This window comes from Mus caroli, unplaced genomic scaffold (assembly GCF_978045245.1).
Source record: "Mus caroli unplaced genomic scaffold, Mus_caroli_1 scaffold_14, whole genome shotgun sequence".
Taxonomy (NCBI): domain Eukaryota; kingdom Metazoa; phylum Chordata; class Mammalia; order Rodentia; family Muridae; genus Mus; species Mus caroli.
In genome coordinates this window covers 99,257,976-99,275,523 of record NW_028227269.1, presented here as the reverse complement: position 1 = coordinate 99,275,523, position 17,548 = coordinate 99,257,976, and the positions used below count along the sequence as shown (strand labels likewise).

Sequence of the window (17,548 nt, the reverse complement as noted above, 5' to 3'; positions counted from 1 at the left end):
GAACACAAAGGGCTATTATAATACATGCAGTTGGTGGACTTTACCAAATTGTTCTTGGTAAGGAACAACTTGATTGTATGCAGGCCTGTGCGGATCCGGTCACCGGAACAAGAAAAGTAAGTTTGCTCCTTACCTAAACAAATAGAAAGAAACAGACCAAGGTAGAAAGACTTATGTAAAAGGCACCACATTTTATCAAACTGACAAAACATTTTAAAGGAAGAATTTCACATTTAAAGCTGGGTATGGAGTTGCACATCTGTATTTCTACCTCTCAAGAAGTAGATAGAGGAAGGAGGATCAATAGTCAGAGGCCATTCTTGGCTACAGGAGATCATGTCTTACTTAATTCCCATCCTCCACAAAAGCAGAATTGTAGTTTTGAATTCACTGACTTTAGAGAAAACTCAAATCTTGCACTTTTTTCTTCTTACAGCTAAACTATCTATCAGGAGTCAGGAACAACTTCTTGGGCTAGAGCATTAAACTTGATGTTACTTTGTTTATTTGCTTGTTTAAAAGTCATCACTTTAACCCCAGCACTTAGAAGGCAGAGGCAGGCAGATTTCTGAGTTCGAGGCCAGCCTGGTCTACAAAGTGAGTTCTAGGACAGCCGGGGCTATACAGAGAAACCCTGTCTCAAAAAAAAAAAAAAGTCTCTCATCACTCCTTACACAAACTGACAACTGAACAAAGGTCCTAAATATAGTAAATACATACATACATATATGTGTGTGTATAGTAAATATATACATACATATACACATATATGTGTGTGTTTGTGTGTGTGTTTGTGTGTGTGTAGTAAATACATACATACATATATATGTGTGTATGTATAGTAAATACATATATACATATATGTGTGTGTATGGTAAATACATACATACATATATGTGTGTATTGTAAATACATACATACATACATATATATGTGTGTGTATAGTAAATACATACATACATATATGCGTGTGTATAGTAAATACATACATACATATATGTGGGGGGTATAGTACATACATATATATGTGTGTGTGTATAGTAAATACATATATATGCAAATATATGCAAATATATAATATATATCTTACAGTCATATGATGCATGTGTCTCTGACAGGCTGAAGCATTAAAGTATAGTCCAGGATAAGTTGGACCATTATTTCAAGCTTGCAGGGGGTGAGAAAAACCAGGTTATGACTCTTCAATTCCCCACTTTTTTTTTCCAAAAACAACTTTTTATTAGATATTTTCTTCATTTACATTTCAAATGCTACCCTGAAAGTCCCCTATACCCTCCTCCCGCCCTGATCCCCAACCCACCCACTCCCTCTTCCTGGCCCTGGCATTCCCCTATACTGGAGCATATAATCGTCGCAAGACCAAGGGCCTCTCCTCCCAATGATGGCCGACTAGGACTAGGCTATGCTCTGCTACATATGCAGCTAGAGATGCGAGCTCTGGGGGTACTGGTTAGTTCATATTGTTATTCCTCCTATAGGGTTGCAGACCCTTTCAGCTCCTCCATTGGGGGCCCTGTGTTCCATTCAATAGATGACTGTGAGCATCCATTTCTGTATTTGCCAGGCACTGGCAGAGCCTCACAAGAGGCAGCTATATCAGGGTCCTGTCAGCAAAATCTTGCTGGCATATGCAATAGTGTCTGGGTTCCATAGTTGTTTATGGGATGGATCCCCAGGTGGGACAGTCTCTGGATGGTCCTTCCTTCAGTCTCTGCTCCAGACTTTGTCTCTGTATCTCCTTCCATGGGTATTTTGTTCCCCCTTCTAAGAAGGAACAGAGTATCCACACTTTGGTCTTCCTTCTTCTTGAGTTTTATGTGTTTTGCAACTTATATCTTGGGTATTCTTAGTTTCTGGGCTAATATCCTCACTCTTGTTATGAGCATATGATTATTAAAAGCTGGAGTTTGGAGAAAGATTTGGTGCTTTTGTGACAGGATTTCATGTCCTGGATTGTCATGAACTTGTTAAGTAGTTCAGGCTGTCCTCTGAATAACTGACACCTTCCTGTCTTCACCCTATTAAGTGCTGGGATTGTACATTTACACCATCATACCAGGCTAGAGAGGGAATGTCAAACTCAGAGAACTACTGGCAGGAAGAGATTAGAAGGAGAACCCATTCACCTTATCTTGGAGGAGAAATGTTGTAATGGGTACAATAGAAATGTAACATGTGACTCTCTAGTTTGGAACAGGGGTCCTTTGGCAGATAAGATAAGGCATGTCACTGTGAGAAAGACAGTTACTTTAGAAACCCTTCACGACCACAATTGGCTACACACACACACACAGCTACTACTGTAGCTTTGACATAGTACAATAGAGCGGACGGAGCATGAAAGACCTGATAAAGCATCTACAGATGGAGGGAAAGCCTTATATCTGCTGGATCTAGAAGGTGCAGTTGTGTGATTATCATATCAGGATCTTCTAGGTAAGGCCAGAGGCACTTTATAGCTTTTCCCTCAAAGGTTCAAAGGTTAAAGCCCAACAGCAAAACAGACTTAAAACATTAAACCAAGGAGGAGGAAAGAAAAATGCAGGCTTCTTGCAATTCGACCCAAACAGGGAGAAATTAGCCTCTATTATAGAATAGAGTTGTGTTTGGAATGTTTCATAGGACTGGAGACTTTAGTTACAACTATTAGGACTTAAACCCATACCCATTACCAGAAAATATATCAGATTGTAAAAAATAAAATAAAATATTCCTAAAACAGGTCAAAATTTCAACTAGAGTTAGAGGAGATATTGGGATTAGATTAAATTTTAATAAGAACTAAGAATAAATTTACTTTATACTGCCTATTGTTTGAACAACATAAATTGTTTCAATGTTGTTCTTAAATCTGTCTATGTAATAATATCAGTGTAAGCATGACACATGCACCTTAAAGTCTGTCAGAGAGTTACAGTAAACAGTTTTCAAAGGACTTTCAGTTCACACATTTATGTTCATTATCTGTCCTTCAAAGTGTTCCAAGCTTTTTTTTTTTGAGGGGGTGGGGGAGCAGCAAACTTTATTGATGGTATTCAAGAGAATACCGACTATGCCATCCTCTGCTACATATGCAGCTAGAGCCACATGTCCCACAATGTGTTTTCTTTGATTGGTGGTTTAGTTCCAAGGAGCTCTAGGAGTACTGGTTAGGAACATATTGATGTTCCTCCTATGGGGCTCCAACCCCTTCAGCTCCTTGGGTACTTTCTCTAGCTCCTTCATTGGGGACCCTGTGCTCAGTCCAATGGATGACTGTGAGCATCCACTTCTGTATTTGTCAGGCACTAGCAGAGGCCCTCAGGAGATAGCTATATCAGGCTCTTGTCAGCAAGCACTTGTTGGCATACACAATACTGTCTGGGTTTGGTGGTTGTTTATGGGATGGATCCCCAAGTCTCTGGATGGTCCTTCCTTCAGTCTCTGCCCCAATCTTTGTCTCTGTAACTCCTTCCATGGGTATTTTGTTCCCCCTTCTAAAAAGGATTCTGAGCTTCTGGGCTAATATCCACTTATCAGTGAGTGAATATCATGTGTGTTCTTTTGTGATTAGGTTACCTCACTCAAGATGATATCCTCACTACCTTCTTGATGTCATGATACTTGGAAGGTTTCTACAGGTGGCATGTCAGATCCACAACTTTGGGGGTAAGAACATGGAAGGCCATGCCAGTGAACTTCCCATTCAGCTCTGGAGTGACCTTGCCTACAGCCTTGGCAGCACCAGTGAATTCAGGGATGATGTTCTGGACAGCCCCACGGCCATCGTGCCACAGTTTTCCAAAGGGGCCATCCACAGTCTTCTGAATGGCAGTGATGGCATGGACCATGGTCATGAGCCCTTCCACGATGCCAAAGTTGTCATGGATGACCTTGGCCAGGGGGGCTAAGCAGTTTGTGGTGCATGATGCACTGCTGACAATCTTGAGTGAGTTGACATATTTCTCCTGGTTCACACCATCGCCAACAAGGGGGCATCAGCAGAAGAGGCAGAGATTATGACCCTTTTGGCCCCATGCTTCAAGTGGGCCCCAGCCTTCTCCATGGCGGTGAAGATGCCAGTAGAGTTCACAACATTCTCAGCACCAGCATCAACCCCATTTGATGTTAGCAGGATATCACTCCTGGAAGATGGTAATGGGTTTCCAGTTGATGACAAGCCTCCCGTTCTCAGCCTTGACTGTCCCATTGAATTTGCCATGGGGAGAGTCAAACTGCAACATGTGGACCATGTAGATGAGGTCAATGAAGGGGTTGTTGGTGGCAACAATCTCCACTTTGCCAAGTGCAGAGGAGAAGGCAGCCCTGGTAATCTGGCGCCCAATACGGCCAAATCCGTTCACATCGACCTTCACTATTTTGTCTACGGGACAAGGCTGGCACTGCACAAGAAGATGCGGCTATCTCTGGAACAGGGAGGAGCAGAGAGTCTCCTAAGCTTATTTTTAAGCTATAATTTAATTCTAAAGTCCAAATCACTTCTCTGTCTGCTAAAAGTGAACAAAAACCTCACTGATGATGCTTAGTGAGTAAGAGTAGAAGGGAAGAAAAACAATAAAACACAAACCAAACCAAAGCAAAAAAAAAAAAAAAAAGACCTACCTGTTTTGAAAAAACATACTTTGAGACACCCATGGGGTTTGTAAGCCATGTAATGTCATTCCCACAATACTTTGTGCCTTCTGTATCACTTTGACCTCTCTTAAGGAAGAAACAACCAAGATTCAAGTCACTAAGTTCACAAGTCATATACCTGACAGTAAGTCAGACTGGAGAAAGGTCTGTGAGGACCTTCATCTATTCTACCAGACAGTCTTCCAACAAGCAAGCCCTCTTTTCACTCTTTTGAATTAACCTTATGCCAAAGCCCATCCCAAATGCTCCCAGATGCTCACAACTTCTGTACTTAGCACAGATTTTTAACTTTCTTTGATCTTCAAATAATTTGATTTTCAAATTATCTACTGTTTTTTCTCAATGAAATTAACTGATAGCCTCGACTGTTGTATCATTTTGAGAGTTCTGTGTCATATCAGCAGGCTCTTTTGATGCTGGGGTGCAAACAATAAGTCAAAAATATGTTGTGGCCAGAGACTGAAGCAAATTCCAGGTCTGTGCCTTTGCATGAAGAATCTTTCTAGAAACTCACAGAGCATAGAGTTTACTAGATTTTTAACACTAGAATGGTAATAATATTTAAGTGCCTCTAAGAAAGATGGAACCAGAGAAGTGATATCTTTAACAATTTAGACATCACAAAAGTGTAATTCCTGGGGGATTGTTTGTTCCAAATAGAATAAGGGAACACTCTGGGACAAACTTGGAGAACTGGGGTCATTTATTAAATGCATTCATTGTTCTGCTTGCAGTTACTCAGGTGTATCAAGAAACATGTAACCAGAGACAACAAAACTTCTTCCTCTTACCAATTCCATTCACACAGTGCTGTTGGAAGAGATCAGAAAATGCTACCCTGAACATAAGACAATTTGGCATGGGGATTATTTCAAGCTTAAGAAACTATACTTTTCCTTTCACCAAAAACAGAAATGTCATTGAGTCTGCTCAAACCTACTAAAACAGTGTTTATCTTCCATCATTTCAATCCTATATATTTCCTAATAGACTCATGCACTGTTAGCCATCCCCAAATCCCCTTTTCTTCTCTTCTCCCAACTTGTTACTTTTTTGTTGATATGGTACACTAGCTTACTGGGTTAACCACTTCTTTAGGAACTCACAGATTCCTCAAAGACCTCATTGCTCCATAAAATATTGATATCAAATGAAATCCATGTTTTTTCCCTTGTTGGCCTGTCCTTTATTAGATTAAGAACATCAGCCACAGAACATAACAGAATAGGGAAAAATTGTTTCTCACCCTATGTTGCCATATTGATCCAAATTCCAGCTATGGTATATCACTATCCCACTTAGTTTATTAGATTTAAATAAGAAGTGGGGAAAAATATCCTTTCCACTAAACATTGTTTGTATAATATGATTGTTTCAGCGTTATTCTCAAATTTGCCTATGTAAGGATATCATTACCAGTTTGCATATCCTCCCAGTGATTGTAGTTTGACATCAAAACCCTATAAGAAAAAAACCCTATAGGAAGAAAAACAACATCAACCAAACAGACCCCCAGAAGCTCCCAACTAAACCACCAACAAAAGAGTATACATAGAGGGACCCATGGCTCCAACTGCATATACAGCAGAGAATTTGCCTTATCTGTCTGGCATCAATGGCGGGGAGACCTTTGATCCTATGGAAACTTGGTGCCACAGCAAAGGGGGCTGCTAGGGCAGCAAGGTGGGAGTGGGTTGGTGGGTGGGGAGCAGAGCACCCTCATAGAGTAAGGGAGAGAAGGGATGTGATGGGAAGAGTCAGAGGGGAAACCTGGAAGGGGGACATTTGAAATATAAATAAATAAAATAACAAAAAAAATAAAAGATATTAGGGGAGAAATTAATATGATAAATATTAAAGAGCAATATAGAAAGTCAACCAAAGAAGTGGCTTTCTAAAAAAGACTGACTAAACCTTAGCCAATGTGACATAAAGAGGGAAAAGATGTAAATTAACAAACTAAAGATCAAAATGCTATCATTGCAATGGACCCCAATGAAATACAGAACATCATTACAAATCCCTATGAACACTCATACTCTGAAAAGCTGGAAAACCTGAATAAAATTAAAATATCTAAATGCATATACAATCTACCAAAATAAAGCCCCAAAGATATAAAAAACATTAAACGAATAAAACTATGGTCCATGAAATGGAAAATGTTCTTAAAAGCACCTCCCCCCCCCCAAAAGCCAGGCAGATTCATTGCAAACTTGTATAAAACTTTCCATGAAGACTCTTTGTAATGTGTTTCATAAAGCAGAAAGTGAATTAATTCACCAAACTAATTGATCGTATGAAGCTAGTGTTGAGAGAGAGAGAGAGAGAAAGAGAGAGAGGGAGGGAGAGGGAGCGGGAGAGGGACAGGGAGAGGGAGAGGGAGAGAGAGAGAGGGAACAAAGTTCTCAATACTTGCAAATGAAGTTCAGAAACACATTAAAATGTGGAGCAAGGGGAACACCCCTCCATTGCTGGTGGTGGTACAATCACCCTGAAAATCAATCTTGCATTTTCTCAGAAAATTTGGAATGGTTGTAACTGAAGACCAAGCTGCACTACTCCTGTGCATATGTGCAAAAGATGCTCCACCTTACCACAAGGACACATACTCCATTATGTTCATAGCAGCTTTATTCATACTAACCAGAAACTAGAAATGCTTCAGATGCCCTCAACCAAAGAATGGATCAAAAAAAAAAATGTGGTTCATTTATACAATGGAATATTACTCAGCTATTGAAAACAAAGACATCATGAATTTTTCAGACAAATGAATGGAACTAGAAAATATCATCCTGACTGAGGTAACCCAGAACCAAAGGATATGCATGATATGTATTCACTGCTAAGTGGCTATTAGCCAAAAAGTACAGAATTCCCACACTACACACCGCAAACACAAAGAAGCTAAACAAGAAGGAAGGTCCAAGCAAGAATACTCAAATCTCACTTAGAAGAAGGAATAAAATAGGCATAGGAGGCAGATGGACAGATGGAACTGAATGAGAGAGGAGAAGGGAAGTGGAATGGGGTCCAGGATTAAGTGTTGAGAGAGACAGGAAAGAGGGCCAGAGGGTCAGGAGAAGGAATGAAAATCAGTGGCTATTGGAAGTGAGGGTAGGGGGTATCTATAGGACATGCCAAAGATGTGGAATAGTGGAGATTCCCAGGAATCTATGGGGGTGACTTTAGCTGAGACTCCTACCAGTGGGGATATGGATGTTGAAATGCCTACCTCCTGTACACGGGCAGGATTTCCAGTAGAGAGATAAGGACACCAATCCACCCACAAAACTTTTGACCCAAAATTCATCCTGTGTACACAAAATGCAGGGACAAAGATGCAGCAGAGCCTGAGGGAATGGCCAACCAATAACTGGTCCAAATTGAAACACATCCCAAGGGAAAGCAGCAGTTCCTGACAATATTAATGACACTCTGTAATGCTTGCAGCAGGAGCCTATCATAACTGTCCTCTGAGAGGCTCCACCCGGAAGCTGACTGAAACAGCTGCAGAGGTCCACAGTCAAATGTGGAACGGAATACTGGGAGTGTTATGGAAGAGTTAGGGGAAGGTTTGAGGGTCCGGAAGGGGATAGGAATTCCACAGGAAGACCAACATAGTCAACTAACTATGAATGAACCCCTGGGCGTCCTCAGAGACTGAACCACAAACCGAAGAAGATAGATGGGCTGAACATAGTCTCGCCCTCACACATATGTAGCAGATGTGCAGCTTAGTCTTCACGTGGGTCCCCAACAACTGGAATGGGAGCTTTCCCTAAAGCTGTTGCCTGCCTGTAGATCCCTTTCCCTTAACTCTGATACCTTGGCTGGTCTCAGTGGGAGACAGTGGGCTTAGGCCTGCAGAGATTTGATGTCCCACGGGGAAGGGATAACCAAAGGGGGCCCACCCTCTCAGAAAAGGGGAGGGGGTGGCAGAAGGACTGTGTGAAGGGTGACCAAAAAGGAGGCAATGATCAAGATGTAAATAAGTGAATGAATAATTATACATTAAGGCAAAGCTGCCTTCATATCAAAGTTGGGTCTTTGTGTGGTGTAGGTATCAGAGTAATTGTATCTTCATGGAATGAATTGGGTACAGTACCTTCTGTTTCTATTTTGTGGAATAGTTTGAGGAGTATTGGAATTAGGTCTTCTTTGAAGGTCTGATAGAACTCTGCACTAAACATATCTGGTCCTGGGCATTTTTTTGTTGGGAGACTAGTACTGCCTGTTTCTACTTCTTTAGGTGATACGGGACTATTTAGATCAGTAATCTGATCCTGATTTAACTTAGATACCTGCTATCTGTCTATGAAATTGTACATTTCATGCAGTTTTTTTATTGGGTATTTATTTCATTTACATTTCCAATGCTATCCCAAAAGTCCCCCACATACTCCCCCACCCACTCCCCCACCCACCCACTCCCACTTTTTTGCCCTGGCGGTCCCCTGTACTGAGGAATATAAAGTTTGCACAACCAATGGGCCTCTCTTTCCACTGATGGCCGACTAGGCCATTTTCTGATTCATATGCAGCTAGAGACACAAGCTCAAGGGGGTTACTGGTTAGTTCATATTGTTGTTCCACCTATAGGATTGCAGATCCCTTTAGCTCCTTGGGTACTTTCTCTAGCTCCTACATTGGGGGTCCTGTGATCCATCCAATAGCTGACTGTGAGTATCCACTTCTGTGTTTGCTAGGCCCCGGCATAGTCTCACAAGAGACAGCTCTATCTGGGTCCTTTCAGCAAAATCTTGCTAGTGTATGCAATGGTGTCAGCATTTGGAAGCTGATTATGGGATGGATCCCCGGATATGGCAGTCTCTAGATGGTCCATCCTTTTGTCACAGCTCCAAACTTTGTCTCTGTAACTCCTTCCATGGGTGTTTTGTTCCCAATTCTAAGAAGGGGCAAAGTGTCCACACGTTGGTCTTCATTCTTCTTCAGTTTCATATGTTTTGCAAATTGTATCTTATATCTTGGGTATTCTAAGTTTCTGGGCTAATATCCACATATCAGTGGGTACATATCATTTGAGTTATTTTGTGATTGGGTTACCTCACTCAGGATGATGCCCTCCAAGTCCATCCAATTGCCTAGAGGTCTGCTACAGCCAGGGCTACAGGCCTACCAGGAGACATGAAGCAACCCAGGGACACAAGAGGCAGGCTCCAGACAGAGACAACCAGACCTGCAGGCACAATGGAAACCAGATGGCAAGAGACAAGCACAAGACCATAAGCTACAACAGCCAATATACTTTGGCGTCATCAGAACCCAATTCTCCCACCACAACAAGCCCTGGATACACCAACACACCTGAAAATCAGGAAATTGGTCTAAAACCCTATCTCATAAATATAATAGAGTCCTTTAAGAAAAATATAAACAACTCACAGAATCAATGAATTAGAAAGGGCAATCTGCAAATTCATCTGGAATAATAAAAAACCTAGAATAGCAAAAACTCTTCTCAAGGATAAAAGTACCTCTGGTGGAATCACCATGCCTGACCTAAAGCTCTACTACAGAGCAATTGTGATTAAAAACTGCATGGTACTGGTATAGCGACAGACAAGTAGACCAATGAAATAGAATTAAAGACCCAGAAATGAACCCACACACCTATGGTCACTTGATCTTTGACAAGGAAGCAAAAACCATCCAGTGGAAAAAAGACAGCATTTTCAACAAATGGTGCTGGCACAATTGGCGGTTATCATGTAGAAGAATGCGAATTGATCCATTCCTATCTCCTTGTACTAAGGTCAAATCTAAGTGGATTAAGGAACTCCACATAAAACCAGAGAGACTGAAACTTATAGAGGAGAAAGTAGGGAAAAGCCTCGAAGATATGGGTAGAGGAGGAAAATTCCTGAATAGAACAGCAATGCCTTGTGCTTTAAGATTGAGAATAGACAAATGGGACCTCATAAACTTGCAAAGCTTCTGCAAGACAAAAGACGCTGTCAATAAGACAAAAAGGCCACCAACAGATTGGGAAAGGATCTTTACCTATCCTAAATCAGATAGGGGACTAATATCCAATATATATAAAGAACTCAAGAAGATGGACTCCAGAAAATCAAATAACCCCATTAAAAAATGGGGCTCAGAGCTAAACAAAGAATTCTCACCTGAGGAATACTGAATGGCTGAGAAGCACCTGAAAACATGTTCAACATCCTTAATCATCAGGGAAATGCAAATCAAAACAACCCTGAGATTCCACCTCACAACAGTCAGAATGGCTAAGATCAAAAATTCAGGTGACAGCAGATGCTGGCGAGGGTGTGAAGAAAGAGGGATTGCAAGCTTGTACAACCACTCTGGAAAGCAGTCTGGCTGTTCCTCAGAAAATTGGACATAGTACTACCGAAGGATCCCTCAATACCTCTCCTGGGCATATATCCAGAAGATGTTCCAACCGGTAAGAAGGACACATGCTCCACTATGTTCATAGCAGCCTTATTTATAATAGCCAGAAGCTGGAAAGAACCCAGATGTCCCTCAACAGAGGAATGGATACAGAAAATGTGGTACATTTACACAATGGAGTACTACTCAGCTATTAAAAAAATGAATTTATGAAATTCCTAGGCAAATGGATGGACCTGGAGGGCATCATCCTGAGTGAGGTAACCCAATCACAAAGGAACTCGCACAATATGTACTCACTGATAAGTGGATATTAGCCCAGAAACTTAGAATACCCAAGATATAAGATACAATTTGCTAAACGCATGAAATCCAAGAAGAACGAAGACCAAAGTGTGGACACTTTGCCCCTTCTTAGAAATGGGAACAAAACACCCATGGAAGGAGTTACAGAGACAAAATTTGGAGCTGTGACGAAAGGATGGACCATCTAGTGATTGCCATATGCAGGGATCCATCCCATAATCAGCTTCCAAACGCTGACAGCATTGCATACACTAGCAAGATTTTGCTGAAAGGATCCAGATATAGCTGTCTCTTGTGAGACTATGCCGGGGCCTAGCAAACACAGAAGTGGATGATCACAGTCAGCTATTGGATGGATCACAGGGCCCCCAATGGAGGAGCTAGAGAAAGTACCCAAGGAGCTAAAGGGAACTGCAACCCTATAGGTGGAACAACAATATGAACTAACCAGTACCCCGGTGCTCTTGTCTCTAGCTGCATATGTATCAAAAGATGGCCTAGTCGGCCATCACTGCAAAGAGAGGCCCATTGGACTTGCAAACTTTATATGCCCCAGTACAGGGGAACCCCAGGGCCAAAAAGGGGGAGTGGGTGGATAGGGGACTGGGGGGGTGGGTATGGGGGACTTTTGGGATAGCATTGAAAATGTAAACGAGGAAAATACCTAATAAAAAAATAAATTAAAAAAAAAAAAAAGAACCAAGACCAAAGTGTGGACACTTTGCCCCTTCTTAGAATTGGGAACAAAACACCCATGGAAGGATTTACAGAGACAAAGTTTGGAGCTGAAACGAAAGGATGGACCATCTAGAGACTGTCATATCCGGGGATCCATCCCATAATCAGCTTCCAAATGCTGACACCATTGCATACTCTAGCAAGATTTTGCTGAAAGGACCCAGATAGAGCTGTCTCTTGTGAGACTATGCTGGGACCTAGCAAACACAGAAGTGGATACTCACATTCAGCTATTGGATGGATCACAGGGCCCCCAATGGAGGAGCTAGAGAAAGTACCCAAGGAGCTAAAGGGCCCTGTAATCCTACAGGTGGAACAACAATATGAACTAACCAGTACCCCCACCCCCTGAGCTCATGTCTCTAGCTACATATGAATCAGAAAATGGCCTAGTCGGCCATCAGTGGAAAGAGAGGCCCATTGGTTGTGCAAGCTTTATATGCCTCAGTACAGGGGACCGCCAGGGCCAAAAAGTGGGTGTGGGTGGGTGGGGGAGTGGGTGGGAGAGCGTGTGGGGGACTTTTGGGATAGCATTGGGAATGTAAATAAAATAAATACCCAATTTAAAAAAAAGAAATACAGGATGACACAGGTAAACAGGTAGAAGCCCTTAAAGAGAAAACAAATAAGTCACTTAAAGAAATATAGAAAAACACAATCAAACAGGTGGATGAATTGAATAAAACATTCAAAGATCTAAATGTGGAAGTAGAAACAATAAAGAAAACACAAATGGGGGCAACCATTGAGATGGGAAAACTAGAAAAGAAGCCAAAAATTACAAATGTAAGCATCACCAAAAGAATGCAAGAGATAGAAGAGAGAATCTCAGGTATAAAAGATATCTTAGAAGATATTGACAAAACTGTCAAAAAATTCAAAACATAAAAGTCTTCTAACCCAAAACATCCAGGAAATCCAGGACAAAATAAAAAGACCAAATCTAAGAATAATAGGAATAGAGGAGAGTGAAGATCCAAGCTCAAGTGACCTGAAAATGTCTTCAAAAAATTTCCCCAACCTAAAGAAAGAGATGGCCATAAAGGTAAAAGAAGCCTATAGAACACCAAACAAATGGGACAAGAAAAGAAGATCCTCTCATCACATAATAGTCAAAACACTAAATGCACAGAACAAAAAAAGAATCTAAACAGCTACAAGGGGAAAAGGCCAAGAAACATATAAAGGCAGTCCTACCAGAATTATACCAGACTTCTCAACAGAGACAATGAAAGTCAGAAGAGCCTGATCAAAGATTATGCAGACTCTAAGAGAACACAAATGCAAGCCCAGACTACTATACCCAGCAAAACTCTCAACTAACATAGATGGAGAAACCAAAATATTCCAGGACAAAAAACATTCAAACAGTATCTATATACCATTACAATCCTACAGAGGATCCTAGAAGGAAAACTGCAACACAAGGAAGGTACCTGCACCAAAGAAAGGACAAGATATTAAGCATCCTACAACAAAGCCAAAAGGAGAAAACCACAAGCACATAAAGCCACCTACAAAAACAAACATAACAGTAACCAACAGCCATCTGTCTTTAATATCTCTCAATATTAATGGACTCAACTCATCTATAAAAAGAAATAAGCTAACAGACTGGATTCGCAAACAAGAACCACCATTTTGCTGCATAAAAGAAACACACATCACTAACAAACATAGACACTATCTCAGAGTAAAAGGATAGAAAAAGGTCTTCCAAGCAAATGGTCCCAAGAAACAAGCTGCAGTTGCCAGTTCAATATCCAGTAAAATAGACTGGGGGGGGGGTAGTTCCACCTCTCCCACTTCTCAATTTATTTGTCTGCATGTTCTCCAGAGCTGAAAAGGTTCTGAGTCCTTTTCCATTTTCTTTTTTTTTAATTAGATATTTTCTTTATTTACATATCAAATGCTATCCCAAAAGTTCCCTATACCCTCCCCCCACCCTGCTCCCCTACCCACCCACTCCCACTTCTTGACCCTGGCATATCTGGAGGAATATCATCCTGAGTGAGGTAACCCAATCACAAAAGAAGTCACTTGAGATGCACCCACTGATAAGTGGATATTAGCCCAGAAACTTAGAATACCCAAGATACAATTTGCAAAACAAGAAAATCAAGAAGAAGGATGACCAATGTGTGGATACATCATTCTACCTTAGAATAGGGAACAAAGTACCCATGGAAGGAGTTACAAAGACAAAGTTTGGAGCTAAGACGAAGGATGGACCATTCAGAGACTACCCCACCCGAGGATCCATCCCATAATTAGCCACTAAACCCAGACACTATTGCATATGCCAGCAAGATTTTGCTGAAAGGACCCTGATATAGCTGTCTCTTGTGAGGCTATGCCAGTGCCTGGCAAATACAGAAGTGGATGCTCACAGTCATCTATAGGATGGAACACAGGGCCCCCAATGGAGAAGCAAGAGAAAGTACCCAAGGAGCTGAAGGGGTCTGGAACCCTATAGGTGAAACAACAATATGAACTAACCAGTACCCCGCTGGAGCTCGTGTCTCTAGCTGCATATGTAGCAGAAGATGGCCTAGTCAGCCATCATTGGGAAGAGAGGTCCCTAGGTCTTATAAAATAGACTTTCAACCAGAAGTTATCAAGCATGACGAAGAAGGACACTTCATATTCATCAAAGGGAAATCCACCGAAAGTCTCAGTTCTGAACATCTATGCACCAAATACAAGGGCACAAATATTCATAAAAGAAAATTTACTAAACCTCAAAGCACACATTGTACTTCACACAATAATAGTGGGAGATTTCAACACCCCATTCTCACCAGTGGACAGGTCCTTGAAACAGAAACTAAACAGAGACACAATGAAACTAACTAAAAGAGGTTATAAACCAAATGGATTTAACAGGTATGTACAGAACATTTGACACTAAAACAAAATAATACACATTCTTCTCAGCACCTCATGGTGCCTTCTCCAAAATCAACCATATAATTGGTCACAAAACAACCCAAAACCTATACAAGGAGATTGAAATAATCCCATGCATTCTATCAGATCACCATGGCCTATGGCCAGTCTTTAATAACAGCAAAAAACAACAGAAAGCCCACATACACGTGAAAATTGAATAAATCTCTACTTAATGATATCATGGTCAAGAACGAAATAAAAAAAGAAATTAAAAACTTCCTGGAATTTAATGAAAATGTTGACACATCATACCCAAACTTATGGGACACAATGAAAGCAGTTCTAAGAGGAAAATTCATAGCACTAAGTGCCCTGGAAAAGAAACTAGAGAGTCCTTACACTAGTAACTTAGAGCACACCTGAGAGCTCTAGAAAAAGAAGAAGAAGAAGAAGAAGAAGAAGAAGAAGAAGAAGAAGAAGAAGAAGAAGAAGAAGAAGAAGAAGAAGGAGGAGGAGGAGGAGGAGGAGGAGGAGGAGGAGGAGGAGGAGGAGGAGGAGGAGGAGGAGGAGGAGAAGGAGAAGGAAGAAGAAGAAGAAGAAGGAAGAAGAAGAAGAAGGAGGAGGAGGAGGAGGAGGAGAAGGAGAAGGAGAAGGAGAAGGAGAAGGAAGAAGAAGAAGAAGAAGGAAGAAGAAGAAGAAGAAGAAGAAGAAGAAGAAGAAGAAGAAGAAGAAGAAGAAGAAGAAGAAGAAGAAGAAGAAGAAGCAGCAGCAGCAGCAGCAAACTCACCCAAGAGGAGTAGACAGCAGGAAATAGTCAAACTCAGGACTGAAATCAACCAAATAAAAACAAAGAGAACAATACAAATAATCAACAAAACCAAAAGCTGGTTCTTTTAGAGAATCTACATGATAGATAAACACCTAGCCAAACTAAAGAGTCCAGAGGCAGTATCCAAGTTAACAAAATCAGAAATGAAAAGAGAGACATAACAACAGAAATGGAGGAAACTCAAGACATCATCACATCCTACCACTAAAGCCTATACTCAGCAAAACTGGAAAATCTAGATGAAACGGATGGTTTTCTTGACATCACATAACAAAGTTAAATCAAGAGCAGACAAACTATCTAAACAGGCCCATATGCCATAAAGAAACAGAAGAAGTCATTAAAAACATCCCAACAAAAAGAGCCCAGGGTCAGATGGTTTTAGTGCAGAATTCTACAAGACCTTCAAAGAAGACCTGATACCAATATTCCTCAAATTATTCCATAAAATGGAAACAGAAGGAACACTACCTAACTCATTCTATGCAGCCACAATTACTCTGATACCTAAACCACACAAGGACACAACCAAAAAAGAGAACTTCAGACCAATCTTGTTTATGAATATCGATGCAAAAATACTCAATAAAATTCTTGCAAACCTAATCCAGAGATCACATCAAAACCCTCATTCACCACGATCAAGTAGGCTTCATCCTAGGGATGCACGTTGGTTCAATATATGAAAATCTATTAACATAATCCACTATATAAACAAACTCAAAGAAAAAATCACATGAATCACATGATCATCTCCTTGGATGCAGAAAAAACATTTGACAAACTACAACACCCCTTCATGTAAAAGTTTTGGAGAGATCAGGATATCAATGTCCATACCTAAACATAGTAAAAGCAAAAAAAAAAAAAAAACAACAACAACAACAACAACAAACCAGCAAACAACAGACAATATCAAACTAAATGGAGAGATACTTGAAGCAATCCTACTAAAAATTGGGACAAGATAAGGATGCCCACTCGCCCCATATCTATTCGATATCATAACTCAAAGTACTAGCTAGATCAGTAAGACAACAAAAAGAGATCAAGGAGATACAAATTGGTGAAGAAGAAATAAAGGTATCACTCTTTGCAGCTGATATGATAGTATAATAAACAGCCCCCAAAATTCTACCAGAGAACTTCTCCAGCTGATAAACAACTTCAGCAATGTGGCCAGATATAAAATTAACTCAAATAAATCATTAGCCTTCCATTATACAAATGATAAATAGGCTGAAAAATTAGGGAGAAAAAACTCCCTTCACAATAGCCACAAATAATATAAAATATCTCAGAGTAACTCTAACCAAACAAGTGAGAGACCTGTATGGCAATAACTTCAAGTTTCTCAAGAAAGAAATCAAAGATTTAAGAAAATGGAGAGATCTCTCATGCTCATGGATTGGCAGAATTAACATAGTAAAAATGGTCATCCTACCAAAGGCAATCTACAGATTCAAGGCAATCCTCATTAAAATCCCAACACAATTCTTCAAAGACATGGAGAAAAACAATTCTTAAATTCATCTGGAAAGGCAAAAGACCCAGAATACTGAAAAGAATTCCTAACAATAAAAGAATAACTGGAGGAATCACCATCCCTGACCTCAAGTCCTACTACAGAGAAATTGAGATTTTAAAAAATGCATGGTATTGGTACAGAGACAGACAGGTTCATCAATGGAATAGAATTGAAGACCCAAAAATAAAACCACACATTTACACACACTT

At 40.6% G+C, this 17,548-nt stretch overlaps 1 protein-coding gene across 1 annotated transcript in view; it reads right to left on the bottom strand.

Moving 5' to 3' along the window:
* LOC110288505 (cation channel sperm-associated auxiliary subunit beta-like) overlaps positions 1 to 17,548 on the bottom strand; it is a 239,931-nt gene that overhangs the window by 208,065 nt on the left and 14,318 nt on the right. The window contains exon 3 of the mRNA XM_085830619.1: positions 45 to 133. Within this exon, the coding sequence (XP_085686745.1) occupies positions 45 to 133 (89 nt within the window). The remainder of the gene's footprint in view (positions 1 to 44; positions 134 to 17,548) is intronic.